Genomic DNA, 19,716 nt, shown 5'->3' on the forward strand with positions numbered 1-19,716 from the left:
GGGAGGAGCAGCCGGGAGGCCCAGCCCCTGCGTGGCAACCGCCAAGCTCATTGGTTCACCTGGACGCCAGTCAACGCTAGCTCCTGTCCCCCAAGAGTCCCCCGCCCATTGCTCCGCCTTAAGGGGCCGCGCTCTTAGCACCGCCCACCCAGGCTCTGCGGCCACGCCTTCGCGTGGTCCCCTGCTGTAATTGGCTCAGGGCCCTGCCGCTCAGATGTCGGTGTCCCGCCCCGCCCCTCACCGGAGCGGGGCGCGGCGCCCCCTGGCGGCGATGGCGATGCGGCTGATGCCGGGCCCTCGGGGAGATCGGGCCGCGCTCGGGGCTCGCCGGGAAGCGGCGGGCACCGCCGCGGGGTCCGCCGGGCCCGGGGCGCCGCTGTCCAACGGCTCTGAGCCGCGGCTGAGCCATTCGGGTTCGCAGGCCGCGGGGGTCCTTACAGGTTGTCCGTGCGGCCTGCGAGTCTGCGGCCCCTCAGCCGAGGCCAGAGTGTGACCACGGGGGTGACCCGGCACCGCTGTTCCCTCCCTGCTGCCCGTCTCAGGTGCAGCCCGGCCACTCTCGGAGCTGAGCCCCCGGGCAGTGGCACTCGGGGTGTTCGTGGCTTCCCAGCCCTGCCTGGGGCCGGCGGTGGGGAGGCGGCTCTGTCAGCTCGAGCAGGGCCCCGGCAGCCTGCGGAAGGGCTGTGTGAGGCGTTGCCTTGGTGGAACCGGGCTGGGGGTGGGAGCTCTGGAGGGGGGTGATGCAGGCACAGCTGGCAGAGCCCAGCAGGAAGAGTGTAGTATTGACAGACGGGCAAAATGAGGTTGCAGGTGTCTGAAAAAGAAGAGAGCAGAGGTGACAGAAGGATTTTGCTTCCTCTGAACAGCTGGACTGTGTTTTATTATAACCTGATCTGAGCCTGTGTCTCTGGTGCTGTCACTTGGATCAGAGATTTTTGTAGAATTAGATTGGATATTGGGAAGGAGTTCTTGGCTGTAAGGGTGGTTGAAGCCCTGGCACAGGTTGCCCAAAGAAGCTGTGGCTGCCCCATCCCTGAAGTTATTCAGGCCACATTGCACGGGGCTTGGAGCAAGCTGGTGTAGTAGACGGTGTGCCCATGGCAGCGGGTGGAACAGGATTGTTGGAAACGATACAACTTATAAGTTTTTAAACTAGCTTTTTTTTTTTTAATCAGGGGTTTTGTTCATCTTTGCCCAGGAAGGAAATGGAAGTTTCTTTTCAAGAGACTGTTCCCTGGGCAAGACCTGATGAGCTTAACATCTCGAGGGACTGGGAGCCACCAGAGGATGCACAAGAGGTAAGCAACTATTAATGAACATCCACACCTGAACATCCTTCCTTGGTGTGTTGGAGACACTTGGTCTGGAAAAAGATCATAAGAGAAGAAAGAGGACTTGATTAGCAGCTAAGGTGAAGGGATCAATAACCAATAGGAAACCAAATTCTAAGAACTGTGTAACTTGGGACCAATAAACATTGAACCAGTTAATCTCTCTGAGTTTTGACTGTATAAGTATGTGAAAAGTCTAGAAAAGAGACGTGTGATGGAAATATTTTCTTTGCACAACCCAGTGTGTGGATGAAATTACTTCTGTTGCACAATCTGGCCAGAATATCATCCTGGCCAGAATAAAATAATGCTTGAGTTCTCTAACATTAAAATTTGTTGGAAAGGTTGTGTTTTTCCTGCTGTTTCAGTGACAGGATGAGCTTTAAGTTTCTTCCAACCCAATTCTGGGATTCTCTCAACCTGGTGAATTGATGACTCCTGTAATTTTGACCAGGACTACCATCCTATTCCAGAGGCGAATTTCTCACTTGGAACATTTCTGCAATACTGGGAGAAATTACTTTTTTTTTTTTTTTTTGTGAAGGGACTGAAAACTGAATCCCCAGGTACGGCAAATGGGCTGTGCTGGGGTTGTGCCAGCTGGGTTCCTGCATCCTTAAAAGCAGATCATAACAAATCAATGACTTTGCTCCAGGTAGGGAGGAGCTGTGCTGGGATGATGGGGCAATCTGGAAACAGCTTTTTAGCATGTGGGCTGTCAGGAGCTCTTGTATAAGCAATTCTCCCAGCATATCTCTCTATTGTGGCTTTTCAGCTGAAATAATTGCCACACCAGGACCTTCCTGGAGCTGCCCAGCAGGGTATGCGACAGGCTGTTTGCATCACAGGCCTTCCCAGTCCCTGTGCATTGGATATCAAATCCCAGCTGATGGGAAATGGCCTGCATAGAGCAGCAAGGCCATTCCTCCCACTGTGGCTTGTCTCGACTGCCTGTCTGCATTGTCCTTAATGTACTTTCTGGAAACCTGCCTCCTTCCTTGGGGCTGCTCCCAGGGGAGGTTTAATGGGTTTGATTCATCCACTGTTGCAGCAAGATGATTAATAATTGAAGAAATTACGTCATTCCTGAATAGAGATGGATGAAAGGAAGAGCAAAGGAGAGCACTGGACAAAGGACAGCGGTATCCTTGTGACCTCTGCCACCCTCCACCTCACTCAGAACATCCTGCTCCTGGAACCCATGGCAAGGGACCACTAGGCTGAGGCCTGGTGTAGCTACGCCCTCCTACTGAAGAGCAGAGCCACAACCTCTTTTTCCCTAGCCAGGGGTCAGTGCTCACTCTGGGACCTGGGCAGGAGCAGAGGATGGTGCTTGGATATGGGACAGAACAGGCTGATTCTACTGGCTGCTCCTGCCTCCCCCGAGAATGGGCTGTAACAGGATGGAACTGGGATCCAGCCCATGAGTGGCTGGTCAGACCACCCTGGGCTGGCCCATTCATGCAGCATCTCTGCTGGAACGTGCTGTGGGGCTTTGCAGGGATTTGAGAGGCTCCTTTCCAGTGGGAGAGGATGCCTTGTTTTCAGGTAGCTGAGAGGGGGAGGCACAGAGCTGTTCTTGTGAAGCATCTGTTCCCCTGTCTCAGGTTCCACGGGGAGATAATGGGGAAGGGCTGAAACTGAGCAGGGTATGGAGGTAGAGCAGGTTGGGCTCTTCCTCCCCAGCAGGTCCTTTTTGGAAGCCATGGCTGGGGTTCACCTGCTCTGAATGCTCTGTCCTCACTCCTGTCCAAGAGGCTGGACTGAAGGGTGATGGCAGAGCCCTTCATAGGAGTGTCTGGCCTGTATGGGGACAGACATTGTCTGGACATGGAGAGGACAATGTGTGCCCTCTCTTCTTTTTTGCTGAGCAGTATGTGGCACCCATCAAGTGCTGCACAGGCCAGGCAGGTGGGACTGGAGCTCATCCTTCCCCTGTTGCAGGGCTCTGTAGGGCAGTTTCCTTTTCCTGCTCCATGCCCAGAAGCTCCTGTCCACAGGACCCTAAAGGGTCTGCTCCCATTCTGTCAGGACATCCTTAACCCAAAGGGGAAGGACGAGTGGCAGGAAAGGGGCCAGAAGGGACTGCATGGGCTATGGGCCCTGTCTGGGGCTCAGGGATGCTCCTTTTGCACGGGCTGGGAGCTGGAGTTTGTTTTTACAATTCCCTCCCCAGCCAGAGCTGGAGAGTCCCAGGGTACTGCTGCAACACAGATCATCCTCCTGTGGCCTGGCCTGGGCTTAGGGAGAGCACAGATCCCCCTTGTTTCAAGAGGAAAACAGAATCACAGAGCTCCACAGTCCTTCCTCTGTTATCTCACTGGCTGTGCCAGAGTGGGCTGTGCTAAGATCCTGCTGTTTCACCCTTGGAGGTGGGAAAAATGGATCCCAAATGGATCCCCTTCAGTAGGCCCTTTACACATTCCAAGGCACACCATCCTGATCACACCCAAGCAGAGGAGCAATTCCTGGGGCCGTGTCTTGAAAGGGCAGTGGCTATGTCAGGCCTTCCATAAACCAAATCCTGCAGCCCCAGATGCAGCTCTGCCCTGGTGATGGGATAATTTTCTCAGACTCTGGGATAAAAACTTGTGAGCCAAAGTACCCAGCTGGAAAGGGCAGGGTAGTGGCCCAGACTCAGCAGGAGGGTCCTTGGGGAGCAAAGATTGTGCCAGGAGGAGCAGGCATGGGAGCATGGGGAGAATTTTCATCTTTTGATCCTATGTTTTGAATGCTTTGGCAAACAGATGTTGCTGCTGAGTCTTTGCTTGTGCTCCCAAAGAGACCCTGGACTGCTATGTGGGGCAGGGACAGTCTTGGTGCAGGACCTGGGAGAGCATTGGAGAGCATTGGAGTCTTGGGAGAGCATTGCAGGTAAACAGTCTGGGACTGGGAGAGGGTCTTGGAGAGGACTGCTTGGCTAAGGTGCTTGAGGTCCAGTGGGGCCCTCACCTCTGTCCTCTCTAGGTTTCCTACTTGCCCAGGTGTTACAAGGAGGGCTGTAACCCCAGAACATCATCTGCTGTGTTTTTTGCACAGAAGCCTCAGCAACTGCCTCTGCTTGCCCAAGAATTCAAAAGCAAAGCTGAAGAGGTTTCCAGTTGGATCTGCAGGAGAAGACCTGAACTCCACTGGGACACTGGGCTGCAGGGGCAAATGCCTAGGTGAGAAACCAGCTCATGAGCAGGACCTGGAGGTGGGAAGTGTTTTTGCCACTTGCTGCACAGCATCCCCTTGGCATGGCCAGCAGGTCCAGCTGGAGCACTGTCGAAGAAAGGGGACCAGGACACCATATGGTTCATCACAGGCCCTCAGGTCCGCTCCCGGTCCCTCAAGTCCCTCAAATCCTTCAGTTTATTGAAGAAAGTATCAAACACTTATACAGCAAATAATAAGCTTATGAATATTCTGTAAGCCAACCAATAGATATTGGTTAAACTATACCATGAACTCTTCCTCATTCCTTAGGGGTTACATCTCTCTTTTCTCATGTCTCTTTCACTGTTTGTTATCCTACTACAGCTAGGCCCCAAGAACACGCTATCTAGCAGGTGCAGGACTTGGAATTAGCCACGGTTTTGTACTTTTCCAGTCCTTAGCCAGCCAAACTCCCAACAGAGCACCCCACCAAGCCCAGGTCTCTTCCAAGGCAGGACATGGCAAGCCTGATTTCACAGAATCAATTGGTTGGAAAAGATCTCTGAGATCATCAAGTCCAACCTATGACTGATCACCACCATGTCGATTAGACCATGGCACTGAGTGTCACATCCAGTCATCTCCAGGGATGATGACTCCACCACCTCCCTGGGCAGCCCATTCCAATGTCTGATAACCCTTTCTGTGAATAAATTCTTCCTAATTCTTCCTTTATTTCTGTACTGGGAGCTTTGGCTGCCAGAGTTGGATTACTGAGGAAAGGATTTCTGTGTGAGACTTGGGGTGTGCAGAGTTGAGTGTGGGAGCTGTGTGCTCATTGCAGAGCAGTCTTGGGAGAGCACAAGGCAGGTACTGCAGCAGGGCATGAGCATGAATGTGGAGAGCCAGTATATCCCTGTCTTCCCTTTATGATACAGGAAACATTCTGGCTCCCTACAACTCCCTGGCAGGAGGGTGGAGCCAGGTGGGGGTCAGGCTCTGCTCCTAGGGAACGAGTGATATGACAAGGGGAAACACCTCAAGTTGAACCAAGGGAGGTTCAGGTTGGATATTAAGGAAAATTTTTTCACTGAAAGAGTGGTCGAGCATTGGAACGGGCGGCCCAGGGCAGTGGTGGAGTCACCATCCCTGGAGGGATTTAACAGAAATAGAGATGCGATGCTTAGGGCTACAGTTAGTGGTGGCCTTGGCAGTGCTGTACTCAATGATGTTAGAGGTCTTTTCCAGCCTGAATGACTCCATGATTTCTATGTTTTTCCATGATCCAACATCGACCAGTACTCTTGTCAAATGTTGTTCTCAGGATTCCTGCAACTCTATGGCCTAACTTGCAGATGTCCCCTCTACCTCCAGCTGCTGACAACAGGCGGCAGAGTGTGCAAGGACAATGCAGCTGTCACTCTGGTACTCGGCAGCCTCAGGTGCTACCCGTCTCAAACCCAACACCAAATGGTTTTCTTTTCCTTTCTCTGAACTGTGGCTAAACCTGTCGTGCTGTGCTGCAGCTGCTGGACAAGTCCTGATCTGCTCCAGGCCAGTTGCTGCTCAGTACTGAGGACATTGTTGGGGAAACAAAGGAGTTGTGGCAGAGGCATCATCTGGCTGTCCTAGGAAGTACCACCACATTTCTGTGAGGGCCACATTCCAACATGGCATCCAGCCACATCCTGCTCTTTTAGACTCCTGGTCACAAAGTGAAGCTTTTATAGGTGCCCTAAGTTTGTCTTGGAAAATTGCATGGACTGCAGCAATTTATTTCTGCCTTGCTGTGTGCTTAGAAACTATTGGAGTCTTTCTGCTGACATTTACCAAAAATATTTCTATGGAGGCACATCCTGGTGTGCCTGTAGATTTCAGTCCAGGGATTTCAATGCAATTTTGTAAGCTGCTCTGTAGCCCTGATGGTTTTGTTGGACCAATGGTCCTGGAGAATCAAAGATGAACAGTCACAGAGGATGTAGACTAAGGATCCATCTACATCAGCCTTGATACCTCTAGATGTGGTCACAGCAGACCCCTTGAAGAGACAGATCAATATTTGTACTGCACCCTGGAGTGTGCTCCCAGCTTCCAACCATTCTCATTTTCCAAATCTTCTCAAGCTTATCACCCTGGAATCCAAGCTCAGACTCAAGAAAATTTCCTTGTCCTCACCATGTCCCTTGGCAAGGAGCTCCTCATGTGAAGAGCTGCCTCCTTCTGTTCCTTTTGAACCTTCCTCTTGCCCACTCCATTGAATAATCCGTGGCTCCTGCTCTGGGGTAGTGAGTATTCGCGTTGTCTCTCTTTCTAGGCCACTTATCATCTTGCAGACTTCAATTCAATGTGGAAAGTCTCAATTCTTCTTGAAAATACTTCTTCTCATCTGAGATCTTGCTTGGAGCTGCACCACCCTGGGATCACTGGCCCCAGTCATTTTCTTTCTGTTTCCAACTGGTTTGCTCACAGTTAAACCCAGTTTCCCACATTAGTGATCCAGCAGCTCCCAGGAGCACTGTGATAAAGTGATCCCCCAGACACGGTCCAGCCAGGAGGTGGTGTGGTGGAGCAGGCTACCCTCAGGGTTGAGCAGAGGTTTCCTCCCACATCCCCAGCCTGTCCTGGTGATGGATCCAAAGATACTGTGTTTGGTTTCTATCTATAGCTGAAGCACACCATAAGGCGGAGGTTTTACAGACTCCATAAATAGCCACTATTTAGGATGAATTGTATGGAGGAGGTTTTAGAAATCAAAATATTTAGAGGTTTGCATTATTTGTCTTGGTAGGAAGGAGCAAGAATACAGAATCAGAAGGAACAAAGTTGAGGAAAACAGTGAATAGGGGAAATAACAGAGGTGTCGAAACCTTCAAAAATTCCTTTTGGTTGAATGGAAGCAGGAAATACAGCAAGGTGTATCTGAAAGGAGAGAGAATTCATTGACAATGTTGAGGCACAATGGTTATATTCCTGCTATAAAATACTGATTTTTCAAAACAAATCTTGACATTTCGATCAAACCTGTAGCTGAATGTTGTGGAACATCCTGAACACTCAACTAAAGCTGCTCTGAGCTGGGCTGTGTTTGTGTGAGCCACCAGCGAGGAGGCTCCAGCTCATTCCTCAGTCTGTTCTCCTCCTCTCAGTTTTATTCTGGTCCCTGTGTGGAGATGTGTCAGAACGGTGTAGGGTTGGTCTCAGTGGGAATTTGTGCAAGTTTGTTTCTGAATGTATTGGCAGAAATGAAAAGAGCAGGGGATGGAAGGAGTAGATGTTGGTGACACCTGATCTTGGAGGACTTTTCCAACATTAATTATTCTGTGGTTCTGTGATTCTGTGACTCACACTGAGCAGTTTATTAGCACTGCTCAGAGAAGACTGTGACAGGTTTAGAGGTTGCCACTGACAGTAACTGACCGCAAAAATGTTGGAGTCTCTTGACCTCCCTCCCCACTTCAGCCATATTTATAATATTTTCTTGGGAAAAGATAAAAGTTACAGTTGATGTCATTTACAGATTCGGTGGAATTTGATTAAATTTAGTTAGTAGCATAAATAGAGGTGAGAAACATAATATGTATTTCTGAGTTAAGCAAAGTTCAGCTTTTGATTTCTATCTAGATCATTCCTTTGACTTAGTTTTCATTAGCTGCATTGTTTTCCATGGAGTCTATCCACAGCACTGCTGTGTCACTCCATCTTTTGTTTTATATTTGCTTTGATTTCAACAGAGAATTACTGCAGTGCCTCTGTGTTGCTCCATCCTTTGTTCCATGTGTCCCTTGGAGTGGTGCACCAAGCTCCATCAGCATTCCTGCTTCTAAGGTATGCTGGCAGTTTGTCCCTGTCCTTGCACTCTTTATTGCTTAGCTTTGGCTTTCGGTCTCCTCACACCTTTCTTGTCCCACTCTGTGCAGTGTGGGGGAGAGTGGATCCATGATGGTGGTAGGACTTCAGGCCCTTGGAGGTACCAGGTTTCATCCCAGTATCTTAATGGGCTTTGGAACAGAGATCAAGGCAAGTCATGGAGCAGGAAGGATCCCAGAAGAATCCTGCGTTCGTCAGCTGTTTGGAGCAGGATATTCTGAGTCTTCTTCACAAGTAAAACCTCAGCCGTGAATCTCACTGTCTCAACTGACTCTCATTCTGGGAGTTTGGCCCCTTAGCAGGAGCTGGGATGAAAGCAAGCAATCCATGGAGAAAGAGCTTCAGAGAAGAGAACAGATGTGCCCAAGCTGGGGACTGGGCTGTGATGGCTGCAGAGAATCCATGGGCTGTATGGAGCCTGCCTGCCTGCCGTGGGAAGGGGCAGGTATGTCTCTGCTAAGGAAGTGTCTTTCCAGGAACCCAGCAACATGCCCTGTGCTCCCAGGGCTCAGTGGGCAGGTCCTCCTCAGCTGCCCACTCCCCAGGCTTGTAGCTGCATCTCCCTAGCACCAAGGCATCATGTGTGGTGTCACCCAGGCTCAGTTTTGTTCATGCTTAGTACAGGGTGTTGTAGTGAGAGAAAAAGCTTTGTGTAAAACAAACCCTGCCATGGCACAGCACCCTGCACCCTCCAATGAGTGTGCCTCACTTTTCCATGGAGTTCAGTCTCCTGAGATGTGCTGATTATCTATCACATGCCCTGGAGCACTTGGGAGCCCCAGGCCTGCAATCCACCCTTCCAGGCAATATCTTAATTTGCCTTTGATTTCCTCTTCTGGCTTCCTACAAGGAAACCCACTTTGGGTGGGGGATTCTATTTTGTGATCATCCTCCTCCATAGAGGAGCAAGACCCCTTTTGTTACTGGACCATGAGGAAAGGCAGCCTGCTCCTGTGGCTTTCCCATTGTGGTTGTGGTTGCCCAGCACCCAGACACATTTTCTAGCACTGTGGAGACTTCGCTCTTCCTCCACTTTCTTGAGGCTTTGTCCACAAACCTTTGCCTGGAAAACAGCAGAGCCCTTCTGGAGGGATGTAACATTTCCAACAGTTTTTCTGACAGTGCAGAGACACCATTCCCATCCTAAGCAACATATGCTAAATCAACCAGTCTTTTCTCTGTGCTTGTTTGGCAGCTGGGACAATGACAGAGCAGAGTCAGGAGGATGCTAGTGCTACACTGCTGGAATCAAATAACCATCTTTGTCAGCTTTGCTTTGCTAACATAGTCATCAGCTCCTAAAGTTCACTGTGGGCATCAGTGGCCAATTCCCATGTCCATGAAGAACTGAATACAATTTTAGCTGTCACTAGTATTTGAGAAGCTGTGATGTAGCAGAACTGGTTCCCCAAAGACTTGTTGCAAGGGATGCTCAAGGACATAAGAGGAGCCCCAGATCTGGGATTGCACCGTGCTCCACCCTCTGCTCAGCACATTTATGCACCAATGGCCTTTAGAGTCCCACGGAGGAAGCCCCCATGTCCGGTTTTCGGCTGTTTGAAGGGCCTGGAAAGGCCCGGAGTGGCCTTGGGGCAGCCCGCGTATCAAAGGACGAGAAGAGGCTTCAGTTCTTCTTTCAGTCTTTATGTTTATTAATTGTTTATCTAAAAGATTTTCTTTCGGCCCGACAGAGGTCTGCTCAGCAGCCAGCCATGAGCACACTCTCCTGCCCTCCGGACAGTCACCTATCTTTATACCCATAGTTACGTGTACAATATTTATCATTTTTCCCCAATCCTTTTCATTCTTATTGTCCGGTGCACTTTCAGTAATGACCAATCCCAAAGTGCCACCATCACCACAGAAGATGGAGGAGAAGAAGAAGAAGAAGAAGAAGGACAGGACACGCCCCAATTCCTCCATCTTACTTCTCTAAACCCCCCTGTACAGAAATCCTAAACCCTGTGTCTCACCCTCTAATTAACCAATCCCTTCACCATTCACCCCGGTGAAATCCTCCTATCCTCATACAGGTGTCGTCTCCCGTGTAGGATCAAAGTCCAGCCACCAGACACTTCTGGCAACATTCCAGGACTCCCGAGCCCCCCAAGGGTGGTCTCGGTGACTCGGCACCTCAGTCCTGAGGTGCTGAGATCCCACACCCCCAGTGCAAGTGGGACCCAGCATGGCTGGGTGGGCACATGGGTGGTCAGCCTGACTCTCAGACTTTCCCCGCTCTAGTTGCTATGGCAGAGGTGAGATCTCCTGTTTGTCCATGATGCAGATGTTCTGGGAAACAAGGGCGTGACAACCATGGTTGACCTTCATCCACTGCTGTGACTTCTAGGCAAGAGGTCCACCTACTGATCTTCCAAATTACCAATTCTACGTTTTCTGCAGAACCCTTAGTTCACGAGAAATGAAATGACAGGTCATATCCTGTTCTGTGTCCACCCATGGTATCTGATGGTATCGTACCCTATGCCGTGTCAGGACACTGCTGTCATCAGGGCTCTGGACGGTTTCCTCTGCAAGGCTGTGTGGTATCCTTGACACTGCACTTTTTCCATTGTGTCATGGATTTCAGCAATGTTTCCATCCTTGGTTGCTGTCTGCCTATATAAAGAGGGCAGAACCCAGGGATCCCACACCAGGAACAGTGAGGGACACTCTGCGACAGTCCAGCCTCACTCCTACAATTCACCTCTACCCAAGAGGACCATGAAGACCTTCACAGCAGCCCTTTCTGTACTTTTTGTGGTTGTCTTCTGCCACCAGGCCACCTCCTCTCCAAGTGAGTCCAATCTCTCCAAGGAGCTGTCTCCTCTTTCTGTCTGCTGTATAAGGTCTAGTAATGCTTGGCAGCTCTCTCTTACTAGCATCTGCTGTAGGAAAAGAGAAGCCTGTCTTACCTTGGCTCCCTGATGGAAGATGGCTATGGGGGGAGCCCACTGTGGGAGCAGCACTTCCTCCAGTGAGAATCTTCTCATCTTCTCACCCTACTTCTCCCCACTGGCACTTTTCCTGGTCTGATGTAACAGAAAACTTCTCTTCCAGTTTCTCTCCACTCTGGTCCCTGCTGTGTTGAGTACAACCCCGGACCATTGCCCTTGAGCCGTGTGAAGAATTATGTGCCCACGGGCAGCCACTGCTCCCAGCCAGCTGTGATGTAAGTACATCTTCTGCCCTGCTTGTCCTGACAGTGTAGGGAACCCCATATCATACTTCATCCTGACATGGAAAAGCACATGGGCAAGGCTCTCCCATGTGCGAACAGCCTGGGAACATGTCAGAGGGCAATCCCACATCCTAGACAGCGAGTTTGTGAACCTCCTTATTAGATTTGAGCTAATAGAGCTTTTGCTGGTCACCCCCCTCACCCCAGATAGGGGGACCCAGCCAGGACGGTGTCCCAGATGTAGAGATGTTGGGGACAAAGCAGTTTAAGTGCAGAGAGCAGGACACCTGTAAGGACATGGAGTCACTCCCACCCCATTTCCCTAGGGCTGTTTTGCAGCCTGTAGAGGTGTCTGGTGGGTGTCACTGTTGGCGTGGAGCAGGTGTTCTCACTCTTCTCTCTGTCTTCCTTTCCTTTGCCTGGATTTCAGGCAAAAAGGATTCACTGGATTTCCTTTTCCAGATTTACCACCATCAAGAACAAGCTGGTCTGTGCCAACCCTAATGACAAGTGGGTCAAGGACATAATGAATCAATTAAAGGACAATAAGCACAGTGGATAAGCAATATCCTGCTCTCTCCAAGCACCACTTCTGCAGGAATGTGCTCTCATGGACACCTCCAAGACATAATCTATTTTCTCATTGCCTGGGAATTTGGCAGGGTATTCAACTCAGTGTTTAGCTCTTTTATGGAAGGCTGTGCAATGCTGGTCTTAATTTATTTGACATATTCAGTGAAACTTTTCATTCTCCATTGTACTGAAGGTGTTGAAGTTATTTTTGTATAATAAAAAGGAGCAAAACTTGCAACTTCTCCCAGTGGTTCTTGGGATGCTCCACAGAGACTGGGGTGTGTAGCAATGGTTGGAAGGGGGTCAGGGCTGACACTCGAGGGTCTGTGGATGATGGGGTGACACCTGGCTGTCCCCCAGCCTCTCTGTGCATGCAAGGGAGAGCACTTCTCATCCTGCCTGTCCCGCCTGCCTCCTTGCCGCGGCACATTTCCAAACTCCTGGCTCTTAGCAGTGGGTGGGTATCACGGGGGATGTTTTGGCACAATTGTTGGTGGGGCGAGGGGTCCTTTACCTCGGCCAACATCTCTGGTCAGCGGGCAGGTGCCTCAGGGGCTCCACGGGCTGCTGAGCTCAGCCATCACCAGACCCAACCCCATCTCCACCACCGTCCCGGCCCGGGGCTGTCTCTGGCCACGGGTTAGTTCTGGTGCTTCCAAATGTGTCCCGCTCTCCCCGCGGGGTTTATCTCCGGCTTTGCCCCGCCGGGCTGGAGGCAGTCCCAGCCTTTGGGACTGGCTGCAGCTGTCCCGGCCGGTGCCAGCTCCTCCCCCCGGCAGCACGGAGGCTCCGGGGCCGGTACTATCCGGTAGCGAGGCCGGCTCGTCCTGCAGGCTTTCATGGCACTGCCCGTTCTTCCTCGCCGTGGGGCTGTGCCAGCCATGCCTGCCTGGGAGCCCGCCGTTGCTGGCTGACGAGGGCCGAGGGAAGCGCCCGTGGAGACCAGCGGGCCACCATGGCGCTGGCAGGTGCTCTGGAGCGGCTGCAGGAGGAGGCCATCTGCCCCATCTGCCTGGAGTACATGAGCGAGCCGGTCAGCATCGACTGCGGCCACAACTTCTGCCGAGGCTGCATCGCCAAGCACTGCCAGGACAAGGGGCTGTGGGCCGACGGGCCCTTCTCCTGCCCGCAGTGCCGGGCCTCCTGCCACCGCAGCGGCTTCCGACCCAACCGGCAGCTGGCCAACATCGTGGAGAGCATCCGCCAGCTGGGGCTGCGGGGCGGCCTGGGGCCCGAGCTGGAGCCGGGGACCCCCCTGTGCCCCCAGCACGACGAGCGGCTGAAGCTGTTCTGCGAGGAGGACGAGGAGCCCATCTGCGTGGTGTGTCGGGAGTCGCTGCAGCACCGCCCGCACACCGTGTACCCCATCGAGGAGGCGGCGCACGTCTACAAGGTACGGGAGGGTGAGGCGCCGGGTCCCTGCCCTGCCCGAGGCGCTCTGGCACGGGGCTGTGCGGCCACCGGGACCCCAGCAAGCTCAGTGGCATCGCTGGCAAAGCAGAAGGAGGGGTAGCGCAGACCGTCACCTCTCCCCCCAGCCGCCCTTGCTGCAGGGATAAAGCTGGACCTGCCTTATCTTCCAAATTGTTGGTGGAGCCAGGCTCACCCCGTCCATCCAGCTCAGGGATGCAGCCTGGCTCCCTGCCCATTCACAACCCCTGGAGAAGCTGAGCTGGTGGGTCCCAGAGGACATTTTGCCCTGGTGGAGGGATGCTGGCACCCAAATCCCACATCCCAGCTATGATGCTGACAGTGCCACCATCCACCCTTCACCCCAGCGCTGAAAGAGGGCTGTCGCTTTGGTCTCCAGAACCTTAATAGTGAGGAAAAACACAGGGGAAACCTGCGGAGCATGGGGAGGGTTAACACTGAGCTGAGTGAAGAGCACAGCTGCTTTGTTTGGGTGCCAGTGCCTGGCACTGCCTGGCACTGGGTCAGTGTCCCCCCCCCAGGCAGGGGAGACTCAGCCAACTTGCAGCACTCAGCAGGTGCTGTTGGGGTGAGTTGAGCCCATTTTTTCTCTTTCCAGGTCAAACTCCAGAAATCCCTGGAGAGTCTTTTAAAGGAAGTGGAGGAGGTGAAGAAGCATGAGTCAGCAGAAAGGATGAAAACCCAGGAGTGCAAGGCAGGTGCCTGTCTTAATTCTTAAAGAATGAGCTTCAGAGATATCAGGATTTAAGAAAAAAACACCCTGAATGATCTTGTCTGGGGATACAGATTTATCATTGTCTCCAGGCTGTGTTCTGCTGTCACATGTGTGAGCAATGCTGGAAGCCAGGCTCAGTAGCCGTGTGCAGCTCTATAAAAAGATTTGCAAGGAGCAGCATGCCAGATTCCCTGGAATATTGAGAAACTTATACTGGTTAACAATTAGACATGGGCTATTTTTTATTGCCTTTTGTTTTACAATGTGCTTCAGTTTCAAGCCAGGCGTGAGCTGTGTGGTGAGCTCCACTTCACAGCAACAGGAACCAGAAGTGTTTTCATAAGAAAAAAAACCACTTAATTATTGCAACTCTATCCCACTCCAGACAGTTCTGGGAAGAGCAGATGCCAGCAAACAGCTGGATTTCAAATCTCTTAGAGTGAAAGATGGAAGGTAAAAGTAAATGCAGAAAAGGAAATGAAACTGCTGGATGAGTTATCCAGCCCTGATTTTGAGCAGATGGTTAATCAGCTCTGGCAGGGAAGACAGGTTTCTCTGAATTCCCCTAGTTTTTCGCTCAGCTCCCTTGCCTGTGGCAGTCCAGACAAATGGTGGTGGGTTTCAAGGATGTTCCTATGAGCCCTCTGCCCACACTGGGGGAGAAGGACAGAGACTGTGAGAGCTGTGTCACTGTCCTCCCATCTGCCTGAGTCAAGGCTCAGGGTCATGGCTCAGCTGCCTCCAGTTTGCTTTGGTTGTGCTTTTATAGCAAAAAGAGCCAAGATTCCCCTGTGAGTGGTAGGGGGAAGAAGCTGTCCTGGCTTATCAAGTCTTCATGACTCAGGTTCAAGTACTTGGATGGGGAAAAAAAAAGAAGTTAAATTTCCTTTCCTTTATCTTCTTAATTCTGAGATTTCCTGACCCAAGCCCACTGCAGAGTGTCTTTCTGCAGCTCCAGGTTTCCAGCCAGCTTTTAGGGATGAGGTGAAAAGCCCTAAGGCACTGGCAGACCCTGCCAATTGCTGGTTCTTCACCTTGTAGTGAAACCTGGGGAGCCTCCTGGGCTCTGCCTTTCCATCTTCCACAGCTCCAGGGCTTCCTTTACATGGCAGATAGAGACAGGATATGAGGGAACTGTCTTAAACTAAGAAAGGAGAGATTTAGATTAGATATAAGGAAGAAATTCCTCCATGTGAGAGTGCTGAAGCCATGGCTTCTTGCCCAAAGAAGCTTTGACTGCCCCATTCCTGAAAATGTCAAAGGCCAGGCTGCACTGGGCTTGGAGCAACATGGTCTAGTGCAAGGTGTCCCTGCCCATGGCAGGGGGTGGAAGCAGATGATCTTTAAGATCCCTTCCAACCGAAACCATTCCATGATTTTGTGACTGTTCTACCTCTTGCTCTTAACTGGGGATTTTCCCAGCATTGTCCACCTACCCAAGCAGTTTATTAGCCTGGATTTGGCTGGAGGTTTGAGCTGTAATAAAAACCTACCCTGACACCTGAGGGCACCTCCTTGCAGCCCAACACATCCCAGACCTCTGGGGTCCAGCTGAGCAGAAATGCCCCAGGCAAAGTCCTGCTGCTGGTAAACCAAGGATGCGCTGCAGGAATTACAATGAGGTGGAAGCACAAGTTTGCCTCTGGCTGTTTTTGAATTCATGCACTTTTCACAAAAATGCAGTATTTTCCCAGGGCCTGGTGCTGGACGTGGATGCCGGAGCATCTGGCTCTGTCTTGGCTGCCTGGATAACATTCATCCCATGACTCTTCTTATCCCAAGGAGACAGTAAAGAAAAAGCGGGAGAGGATTGTGAGTGAGTTTGGGAAGCTGCATCGGCTGCTGGCTGATGAGGAGAAGCTACTGCTCCAGAAGCTGGAGGAGGAAGAGAAGCAGATTCTGCTGCTGATCAATGAAAACTTGGCCAGGCTGGTGGAGGAGAAGTGCTTGCTGGAGGAGCTGATCCTGGAGATAAAAGGGAAGAGCCAGCAGCCAGCTGATGGGCTGCTCAAGGTTAGGCTTTGCCACCAGCACCACTAACTCAGCCCTGGTGCCTTTGTCACCTGGGTGGGTGGCTTGGCCCAGACAAACCCAGAGTCATTTTTGTCTTCTTCTAGGACATGAAAAGCATCCTGAGTAGGTGGGTGATTTTTCCTGATAGGTGCCATGATTATTCCTGGTAGGTACCATGATTGTTCCTGGCAGGTACCCATGGTTATTCTTGGCAGGTACCATGCCTGTTCCTCCTACTGTCCTGGATGCCTCCAGGCTTTGAGACAGATGTTTGCATGCGTTCCACAACAGCCACCCCATCCTCCCTGCCCAGCATCTGCTTTGGTCCTCCTGGGGTAGACGCAAGAGGGACTGAGACAATCCCTCAGAGGTTTTCCAGGGGCTCAGAGCCACAGCCTTGCATGGCTTGTGACATGTGAGCTGCATCCCCTCCTAAGGGATGTGCTGCCCAGTGGCTTTGTTCCTTCCTTCCCCAGGCCTGGCATTGCTGCTCCCTGTGTCGTTTAGTTCTGATCTCATTTGGATTGCCAATATGCAAGTAATTATCCCTAATGCTCTTCCCAGCCAGAGCTCCAGGGAGGCAAAGGGCAACACAAGGGCATTGACCCCCTTCCCAGCTGGAGAGGGGCCATGGTGCAGGCTACGGATACAGCTCAAGGGCATCCCTCCCTTCTCAGGTGTGAAGGGGTAAAATTCCAGCCCCCCAAGGCTGTGTCTGTGACCCTGAAGGAAAACTACAGCATTCCTGAGCGCTGCCTGGGCATGAGGGACATGCTGAAGAAGTTCAAAGGTGAGGGGGCAGCTCCTGGCACATTTGGGTTCTGGTTTTCCCCGGTACCCTGGGGCACAGGGAGATTTTTCCAATAAGCTTTGTCCAGCTGCTCCAGGTTTGTGCACTGATGAGTTCAGGCTGGTTTCATGGTGGGAAGACCTTTGTTGTGGTCTTGAATGGATAGTGAGGGGACCCTCCCAGGATGTCCCTCGGGGGTTTCAAGCACCATGTTGCCCATGACGTCTTGCTTTCAGACCTCTTTCTGAAGCTGTGGAACTGCCCTCCTTGGCTTGGCTCTGCAGCCTGACACCAAGTATTTTGATGAGGCTCATTTTCTGTGTTACATTTCCCCACTGCCAGGCAGTGCTGGGATCTGTGCAAAACCACAAGCAAATAACTGTGGGATGGTTTGGGAGAGCTCAGCATTCAGGTCATAGGCACCTGTTTGTGTCTGTACCTGCAGAAGCCTGAAGCCTTGTCCATCCTTCCATCCTTCTCTCTGTTCAGTGGACGTGATTCTGGACCCAGAGACAGCACACCCAGAGCTCTCTGTGTCTGAGGACCGCAAGAGTGTCCGGCGTGGGAGCAAGAAGCTGCTCCTGTCGCTCTTTGACAGCCCCAGGAGGTTCGGCAGCGCCCCAGCCGTACTGGGCAGCCCCGGCTTCTTCTCTGGCCGCCACTACTGGGAGGTGCAGGTGGGAGACAAGCCCGAGTGGGGCCTGGGGCTGTGCCGAGAGGCGGCCGGCCGCAAAGGCTCTGTGCTCTTCTCCCCCAACAATGGTTACTGGGTGCTGCGGCTGCAAAACGGGGGCACCTACGAGGCCCTGACCGTGCCCGTGTCCCCCGTGACCCTGAGCGTGAGGCCCCGGCGCGTCGGGATCTTCCTGGACTACGAGGCGGGAGAGATCTCCTTCTACAACGTCAGCGACCGCTCCCACATTTACACCTTCACTGACAAGTTCTCAGGCAATCTCCGGCCTCTCTTTTTCTTGGGTGCCTTTTTGGGGGGCAGAAATTCAGAGCCCTTGGTGATCTCCTGGGTCAGGGACCCACAGGGGACTGGATGCATCATCTTGTGAGAGTGGCTGCCCTGGTTTGTCACTGGTGGGCAGAGACCTGGGAGCCCAACCAGCTTCTCCTGGTGAGTGGGGCAGCACTAGGGGAAAACGTCAGTGCCCTGGTGAATGTCCTGACAGGATTCTCACATAGTTCTGGCTGCTGGGGTGACCTGCCATGTGTGACACCCACTGTGTGCCATGTGTTGGGAAGGCACTTTGCAGCAGGAATGTGCCATAACCCTGTGTGCCACTAGTGGGGACAGGGGAGTCCCCTGATCACTGATGTCCTGATACTCATCTCACAGGCTGCTGGAGCAGTGTGTGTGCCCAGCCTGCCATGTAGTGCTGATTTTGTTGTGAATTGTATTGGAATAAAGCAATAAAGGCTTGATTTGGGGAACCTTGTGTGGTTAATGGTACGACTGCTGCTACTCTGAAATAGCTCAGAAGGCAAAGGGTGCTGCTGGACCTGATCCTCTCCAGCCCAGAGGATCCTTGAGAGATCCCATTGTGGCATCTGTGGGACACAGCAGCACTCTCCAGGCAGGGATTTGGGAGTGACAGATGCCTGTGTGGTGGCTTCACCCCAACCTTGTGGTACTGGGGCCTGGGGTAAAGAGAGAGGACATCTGTTTGGATGTGGGTGGTCCCTGGGCTGCTGTCTCTGGTCCCCTGCTCAGGAGATCCCTCCAGGTCTGTCAGCTCCAGCCCCTCCACCCCCCTCAAAACCCCATGAGTGGGAAAGCTCCAAGTGTGGGGAGTTGCCCATTGCAGGGCAGGGGTACTTCAGGGCTGCAAGATCCAGGGAAAGAAAAATAGCCCAAACTCTGTCTCCAGTGTTCACCCTTGGTCTGTCCATCCCCTGGTACATCCCTTCTCCAAGGCTCTTGCCAGGCTGCCCCAAGGCTCTTGCCAGGCTGCCAGTGTGTCACTGGAGGAAAAGCTCGTCTGAACCTGAGTGGGGCCGTGATCTCTTTGCACAGGGCCAGGAGGAGGAGACACTGCCCTGGGTGCACAAGACACTGCCCCATGGCACATGGGGTACCAGCAGTGCCACCAGCCCTGGACTACCTGCTGGGGTAGCTATGCAGTGTGTCCTTCAGACAGGAATCAAGAGGCTGCCTAATTTGAAGTCCAATTCAATGCAAATAAAATGAGATTTGGTAAAATGTAATCTGAGATGCTCAGCACAATTTATCATAGAGTCCTGGATTGGTTTGGGTTGGAAAGGACTTTAAAGCTCATGTTGTTCCACCCCCTGCCATGGGCAGGGACACCTTGCACTATCCCGGGTTGTTCCAAGCCCTGTCCAACCTGGCCTTGGATGCTCCCAGGGCTGGGGCAGCGACAGCTTCACTGGGCAACGTGTGCCAGGGCCTCCCCACCCTCAGAGGGAAGAACTCTTTCCCATATCCCATCTAGCCCTGCCCTCTGGCACGGGGCAGCCATTCCCCCTTGTCCTGCCACTCCAGGCCCTTGTAAATTGTCTCTCTCCAATTCCCTGCAGACGTCCTGGATGATGCTTTAGGAGTCTTCTAGTGAATAAATTGTCTGGACTGGGAGAGCAGTTCCCCTTGACTGAGTTTTGCTGTGTTTTGCAGGGTCCCACACTCCTTCAGGATCTTTCTTTAGGTGGCTAC

General features: G+C 52.2%; 2 protein-coding genes across 3 annotated transcripts; both read left to right on the forward strand.

Moving 5' to 3' along the window:
* The first annotated feature begins 290 nt into the window (after positions 1-290).
* Positions 291-12,319, forward strand: LOC135455925 (C-C motif chemokine 5-like). Its single transcript, XM_064729470.1, has 8 exons — positions 291-1,298; positions 4,079-4,205; positions 4,371-4,495; positions 8,201-8,294; positions 8,387-8,781; positions 9,532-11,130; positions 11,394-11,505; positions 11,977-12,319. The coding sequence occupies exons 6-8, from the start codon at positions 10,926-10,928 to the stop codon at positions 12,074-12,076; spliced, it is 417 nt and encodes a 138-aa protein (XP_064585540.1). The 5' UTR covers positions 291-1,298; positions 4,079-4,205; positions 4,371-4,495; positions 8,201-8,294; positions 8,387-8,781; positions 9,532-10,925; the 3' UTR covers positions 12,077-12,319.
* A 507-nt stretch (positions 12,320-12,826) lies between these two features.
* LOC135455922 (E3 ubiquitin-protein ligase TRIM39-like) lies at positions 12,827-18,467 on the forward strand. 2 transcript variants are annotated; one of them, XM_064729464.1, is made up of 6 exons: positions 12,827-13,480; positions 14,117-14,212; positions 16,016-16,246; positions 16,351-16,412; positions 16,924-17,036; positions 17,526-18,467. In XM_064729464.1, exons 1-6 carry the CDS (start codon positions 13,043-13,045, stop codon positions 18,095-18,097), a joined length of 1,512 nt encoding a protein of 503 aa, XP_064585534.1. In that variant the 5' UTR covers positions 12,827-13,042; the 3' UTR covers positions 18,098-18,467. The 2 variants fall into 2 exon arrangements, with proteins under 2 accessions (XP_064585534.1, XP_064585535.1); XM_064729465.1 differs by having other exon boundaries at positions 12,828-13,480; positions 16,351-16,373.
* Positions 18,468-19,716: the final 1,249 nt, after the last annotated feature.

The sequence above is a fragment of the Zonotrichia leucophrys genome, chromosome 19, assembly GCF_028769735.1.
Source record: "Zonotrichia leucophrys gambelii isolate GWCS_2022_RI chromosome 19, RI_Zleu_2.0, whole genome shotgun sequence".
Classification (NCBI taxonomy): domain Eukaryota; kingdom Metazoa; phylum Chordata; class Aves; order Passeriformes; family Passerellidae; genus Zonotrichia; species Zonotrichia leucophrys.

Excerpts from the sequence above, each read along its gene's own strand:
- LOC135455925 (XM_064729470.1), top strand. The coding sequence starts at position 10,926 with ATGTTTCCATCCTTGGTTGCTGTCTGCCTATATAAAGAGGGCAGAACC. Across the intron at positions 11,131-11,393 it reads CCAGGCCACCTCCTCTCCAA|TTTCTCTCCACTCTGGTCCC; the intron begins GTGAGTCCAATC and ends CTTCTCTTCCAG. Across the intron at positions 11,506-11,976 it reads TGCTCCCAGCCAGCTGTGAT|ATTTACCACCATCAAGAACA; the intron begins GTAAGTACATCT and ends TTCCTTTTCCAG.
- LOC135455922 (XM_064729464.1), top strand. The coding sequence starts at position 13,043 with ATGGCGCTGGCAGGTGCTCTGGAGCGGCTGCAGGAGGAGGCCATCTGC. Across the intron at positions 16,247-16,350 it reads CAGCTGATGGGCTGCTCAAG|GACATGAAAAGCATCCTGAG; the intron begins GTTAGGCTTTGC and ends GTCTTCTTCTAG. Across the intron at positions 17,037-17,525 it reads CATGCTGAAGAAGTTCAAAG|TGGACGTGATTCTGGACCCA; the intron begins GTGAGGGGGCAG and ends CTCTCTGTTCAG.